The sequence below is a fragment of the Oryx dammah genome, unplaced genomic scaffold (assembly GCF_014754425.2).
Source record: "Oryx dammah isolate SB20612 unplaced genomic scaffold, SCBI_Odam_1.1 HiC_scaffold_24, whole genome shotgun sequence".
NCBI classification, from domain to species: Eukaryota; Metazoa; Chordata; class Mammalia; order Artiodactyla; family Bovidae; genus Oryx; species Oryx dammah.
This window is the reverse complement of record NW_024070208.1, coordinates 35664802-35670801: the sequence shown is the minus strand read 5'-3', so window position 1 is coordinate 35670801 and position 6000 is coordinate 35664802. Positions and strand designations below refer to the sequence as shown.

The 6000-nt window shown below is 47.2% G+C and overlaps 1 protein-coding gene across 2 annotated transcripts in view; it reads right to left on the bottom strand.

Annotated features, from left to right (window-relative positions):
* The window catches only part of XPO4 (exportin 4), an 86733-nt gene that overhangs the window by 3738 nt on the left and 76995 nt on the right, over positions 1–6000 (bottom strand). For both annotated transcript variants that reach the window (XM_040266803.1, XM_040266804.1), the window contains 3 exons: positions 5148–5441; positions 3765–3945; positions 1007–1125 (listed from right to left, as the gene is read on the bottom strand). In XM_040266803.1, coding sequence (XP_040122737.1) covers positions 1007–1125; positions 3765–3945; positions 5148–5441 — 594 coding nt within the window. The remainder of the gene's footprint in view (positions 1–1006; positions 1126–3764; positions 3946–5147; positions 5442–6000) is intronic.

The window sequence follows — 6000 nt, the reverse complement described above, 5'->3', positions numbered from 1 at the left end:
CCTCAGGGTCTGCCTCCTATTCTGTGTACACACGCTCCTCAGGGTCTCACCCCCATTCTGTGTACACACGCTCCTCAGGGTCTCCCCCCATTCTGTGTGGCACATGCTCCTCAGGGTCTCTCCCCATGGTGTGTATACATGCCCCTCAGGGTCTCTCCCCCCATTCTGTGTACACACACACTCCTCAGGGTCTCCTCCCCCCATTCTGTGTGCACACACGCCCCTCAAGGGCTGCCCCCTCATTGTGTGTATGCACACACTGCTCAGGGTCAGCCCCAGCCCGCATTCTGTATAGCACACGCTCCTCCGGTCCAGCCCACCCCTTATTCTGTGTAGCACCCAGCCCCCTCTGCCTCTCCCTCCTACTCCTGGATGGTTCCGGGGTGGGCGGGGCAGAAGGGGTGTGAGGCCTCGTCACCAGCACACCCTCGACACAGACTGGTGAGAGGAGACAGGCCCAGTGCAGGCAGGCACAGGGAGTGTGACCAGCTGAGGTAGCCCTGCTCTCTCCACCTGCTTGTCCAGGAGCGGCTGGGATGTACCCTGCTGCCCAGCCCCTCAGCCTGGGCATGTGCTGGGAAAGTACCAGAGGACACACCTACACATACAACTACACACACACAACCTACTCTATCTGCTGAACACATGCGACCAGTGAACACTAGCGCTCGGTCTCTGGAAGTCTTTCCCTGGCACCGAGGGGCCGGGGCACAGGGCTGGGGCAGGCACAGGGGTGAAGGACTCAGCACAGCAGCACACGGGCTCTGTTTTCAGGCACCCTTCACAGGTACCAGCCCTTAATTGGGCACCGAGGGGCCAGGGCACAGGGCTGGGGCGGACGCAGGGGTGAAGGACACAGCACAGCAGCACACGGGCTCTGTTTTCAGGCACCCTTCACAGGTACCACCCCTTAACTGAATCAGACATGCACTTGTGTCCCAAGTATCCTGAACCTTCACGTTCAAGCATGCAGGGTTTCAATGTTCACATTCCTCTCTTCACGAACCTTCAAGAGGTCCTGTGACATCAAGGGCAGGATCAGGTTCACTCCATATAACACAACGTCGGCCGCCGACACGGACCTGCTTGCTGCCGGCCCGGGCTCCTGGCCTCTGAACACTTCATCTGCAATGTGACAACAATGCGGTCTTACAGCTGCATCAACAGATGGATATGCTCTCCCACCTGACAGGGAAAGTGGAGTCATGGCCCAGGACAAAACAAATCCACGGGAGGATGACACAGACACCCGGGTCCTCCTTCCCTGCTTCGCTCTAAGGGTCTGAGCACTGGGCACAGATATTCTGTGTTGACATTATCATTCTACAGCGATGAAAGTAAAACTAATGCTTCATCAACGTTTTTTGAAAAGTAAAGTAGACTCCACTGACACAATGGTCATACTGTGGAGTAAATTATTTCCATAGAAGTAGTCATTTTTCTCCTAGGTACGTGGGATTTTTCTAAGCTGAAAAAGAATGGAGAAAAATACTGGAATATTCCATAAAATAGAGAGTTTTTTTTTTTTTTAAGTTGCTAACATGACAAAGAATTACTATTCTTAATTAAAAAATGAGGCATAAATTACTAAGACTCTTAAGGACCTAAATGGATAAAGTACCAAAATCCATAATAAACATCTAAGAAACTGTAGGTATTTCAAATGTTCAATATTAGGAAAACAGGTGGGTTAACATGAAGCCATGAGAAAGTCATGAGATGTGTTAATGACAAGGGAAAAGCTAACAATGAAAAGGGCAGAATATAAAATTATATTTGGAATATGACCACAAAAAAAATTGTACAAAATAACCCAAAGAGAAATTAACAAAAAGCAATTGAAACAGCTGACCCTGGATTAAGTCAAAGTATGGGTGATTTTTCGGTCTATATACTTCACATCTTTTCTACTATGAGCATATTACACTCACAACAAGGAGGAAAAAAAAAATGGGGTTTAAAAAAAAAGCCTACCTCTACTTAAAAACCATGTTTTCAGTATAATTCTGTCCTTCTCTCCAGAGGCTCAGCTCTAACTGGGAGGACCCTACCGTTCACAGCCAGGCACTGCTGAACCTCGGTCCCACTAGCAGGAAGCCTGGGCTGCTCGTGGGGCTCCCTGCGCCCCACACCTGCTCACAGGACAGGCTCTGGGCCTGGACTGCGGCACTTGGCTCTGCAGCCACTGGCTCCCCAGGACGTCACTCAGAGGCTCACTTTAATGTGCTTTGATATCTCACCCAGTGTTATTAATTTTATTTCATATTAAAATATTTTCTATCTTCTCTCACCTGTTATCTTTATTTTTATAATAATCACTTAAAAACATTCTTTTCAATTTTACCATCTGTTTTATCAGGTAATGCTGCTGCTTTATCATTTTGTACTTTAACTGTCTTCATTTTTTTTTCTTCTAGATTTCAATTCTACCCACCTTTACTTTATTCTTTTTACCCTTATTTTGTACTTTCAATCCCGAGCATTTTGGCCTCAATTTCTTTTCTAACGTGTTATTATGATTTTAATCCTTTTGCTTTTTTATTCTGAAAACCTGCCCGTCCACAGTGACCCATAACCTCTTTTCCACAGCTCACCCCTAGGGGAGCCTGAGGTCTTCTGTCCCCTCCAAATGCCCTTCACACAAAGCTCTCTGACCCTCCCAACCTCAGTTCTCAACTCCAGTTGGGGCTCAGGGCTCACATACTATGGTCCCCACTTCCCTCAGAAGTCCACACACCAATGAGCACAGCGCTCGAACCTCAGCAAGTCCTGTCACATGCACCCTTCGAGGGAAAGGTCAGGACAGCTTGAGGCGTTACAGGGTCACCTGATCTAGGAGAGGTGACGCAGTGCCAGGCTGGAGGAATTAGGAACCCCAGGACCAATACCCGCGTGAGCAGCCAGGCCTGGAGACAGTGGACAGGGAAGGCCTGTCACCTCAGGGCCCTGACACAGGGCAGAGACTGCCAGAAACCGCTGGTGAGAGGACAGGAAAGGGACTGGTGCGAAGAACAGCATCCAGTGTCAGGGGTGCTGAGCCTGGGGGTGGGAGGGTTCTGAGAAGAGGGGACAGCAGTACCCATGAGGCTGCGGCACCCAGACGCACTGGCCTGTGACGAGACCGTAAGTGATGAGAACAGGTTTCAGAAGTACCTTGCAGCTCATCACTAACCCACCTGACTGGACAGGCACTGACTGTCACACTCCCTCTACAGTGAGGGAGGCCCAGCACAGCCAATAGACGTCCCCCAGGTCCTGCTGGTGGGGCGGGGGGGGGGGGGGGGGGGCGCCAGCGCAGGGCTTCACACAGGGGTGTGCCAGCGCCCAACTTCAGTGGCTCCCAAGCTGCACTGACCAAGGGCTCGGGTTCCCTAGGTGTCCCTCAGAGGACACAGAGGAGCAAGTCAATAAAACTAACTCTGAAGACAATGGCCTCTGGAATCCATGTGGGGATGCGAGCACCAGCCCTGCTACCTGCTGGCTGTGCACCTTTGGGCAAGTGGCACAGCCTCTCTGTGCCATTTCCTCCCCTCTCACGTGAGTGAGCAGTGGTACCAGCCTCAGGCTGCTGGATAGGAGCATGCCTGGTACCGACCGGAACCTTGTGAAGGGCAGACACTAGCACTGACGTCCCTGGAAGAGGAGAGCTTGGCACACAGGGCGCTGGGCCTCCCACCCCACCCCCACAGCCACAGAGACCAACTCTGCCTACCGTGTGAACAGAACTTCCCGGGGAGGCCACACCAACGCCTCGCACACGTTACCTGTGTCACTGAAATCTATGAACTCTTTGGACAGAAGGTTGGTCAGAAGCTCCATGATGAGGAGAAGGTCCTGGTACTGCTCCTCCTCGGCCGTGACATCGATTCTCTGTCGCCCCAAGTTATTCTTCGAATACACTTGCAGCAGAGTGAGGCAGGCTTCATACAAGTTCATGGCTTTGGACTGGAAAAAAGCAGGCAGAAGTTATGCTATTGGGGGGAACCTGGCTGGGAAACAAACATAAATATCAAAGAATATTTAAATTTGGATATAATAAATTTACTCTATAAATTCTGATAGTTGCTCTAACACTTGTTTTAAACTATATTAAAGCATTAATAAAAATGGAAAACCATAAGATTACAGTTGCATTTAAAGTATTAGTAGTATTCTAACATAAAATTTGACACTTTGTGTGCATTTGATAATACATATGAGAAAGTATGATTTTGGCAACAGAACTGCTTTACTACTTCAACTTCTTGTATGACGAGTTTTATTTTAAGATTGAAAATGGTGTAACTTGGGGGTGGGAGGGGGGTTCATGTTTGGGAACGCATGTACACCTGTGGTGGATTCATGTCAATCTATGCCAAAACCAATACAGAATTGTAAAGTAAAAATTAAAAATAAATAAATAAATTAAAAAAAAAAAAAGAAAATGGTGTAACTTGCAGAAGCACAAAGCACAGAGTACCAAAGATTAGAATAAACAGCCCTGGCCTAACCACTGAACAACGCACCTGTGATGACACTTAACACCATTTACAAAATGAAACCTCACTTTTGAGCAGTTTCCTTTGATCTAATGGAGAAGGAAATGGCAACCCACTCCAGTATTCTTGCTTGGAGAATCCCATGGACAGTGGAGCCTGGCAGGCTACAGCCCGTGGGGTCGCAAAAAGTTGGACACGACTGAGCGACTAAACCACCACTTTGATCTAACAGCAACAACAACAAAACACAAATCGGGAACACCTTTGCTGACTGAATATAAAAGAACTTAGTCTGTCTAAACATTCATCTGATTATAAAACAAAGACACAAATCACCACCTCAGATTCTAAGTCCCAGGGTTCCACCACAGAGAACTTGGTTACAATTTTTTACCATAATCCAACTGTTTTATCAAATAGTCTTCATTTGAATAAGGAGTAAAATACTAGTCAAAAGAAATGACTAATTACTAACGTTTTTAGGGCAAGAATTTACATTCATTCAACGAGCCATCCTCTGAACTCTGAATTCTTTGAAAATAGTTTTTTTGAACAATGCTTTGGGGGCACAAGAATATTATTTCAAATAACGTTCATTTAGTGTGAAGTATCTGTTACCTTGTTACACAGCTCTCAGGAGCTCTGATCTAGAAGAAACCAAAGACTCACCTCTCCAAGATAGCATATCTGCTTATGCGCAACTTCAACAAAAACTTCTATAATGAGGTTGACAGTCTCTGGCGTGTTTTTGTAAACTTCCATCAACCCAATGCAATTGGTAAGGAAGTCCATAAGAAAGTTAAAAAGGATGGCCACGTTGTCCACCTGGGTGGCCTCAGCAATGCCGCACAGGGCCTCCAGCGTGGCCGTGATCTCCTGTTTCACCTCCTCCTGCTGGCATGTCTGTGGGAAGTTCTCCTGGTTTATCACTCTCAAGAACCGCTGCTGAAGTGGCTGAAGAACCTAGAAAATAAAGCATGGGTTTTCTAAACGTATGACTTGCAAGTTTTTCAATTTGGACAAATATTCACTTTCCACAACGTTTCTAATTGTTGGAGGCAAGAAAGCGCAGAAAACAAAGGTGATCCTAACTTCTGGCAAACAAATCCCCCAGCAGCACATGGAAAGGTGCTCACATGATAAGGCAACAGGAAAACCAAGTCAAAACTCTGTGAAATACCTCACACCTGTCAGAGTGGCCATCCTCAAAAAGTAAGAAACAAGTGCTGGTGAGGATGTGGAGGAAAGGGAACCTCCATGCACTGTCAGTGGGAACTCAAGTTGGTGCAGCCACTATGGAAACAGTATGGTGGTTCCTCAAAAAATTAAAATCAGAATTATCACATGATCCAGTCATTCCACCTTGGGTATTTATCTGAAAAAAGAAACACTAATTCAAAAAGACACATCCACCCAATGTTCACAGCAGCACCATTTACAACAGCCAAGATGAGGCAGCAACCATCTTTGGCAGCAACCGTCTGTCCACTGACAGACAAATGGGTAAAGAAGGTGACGTACA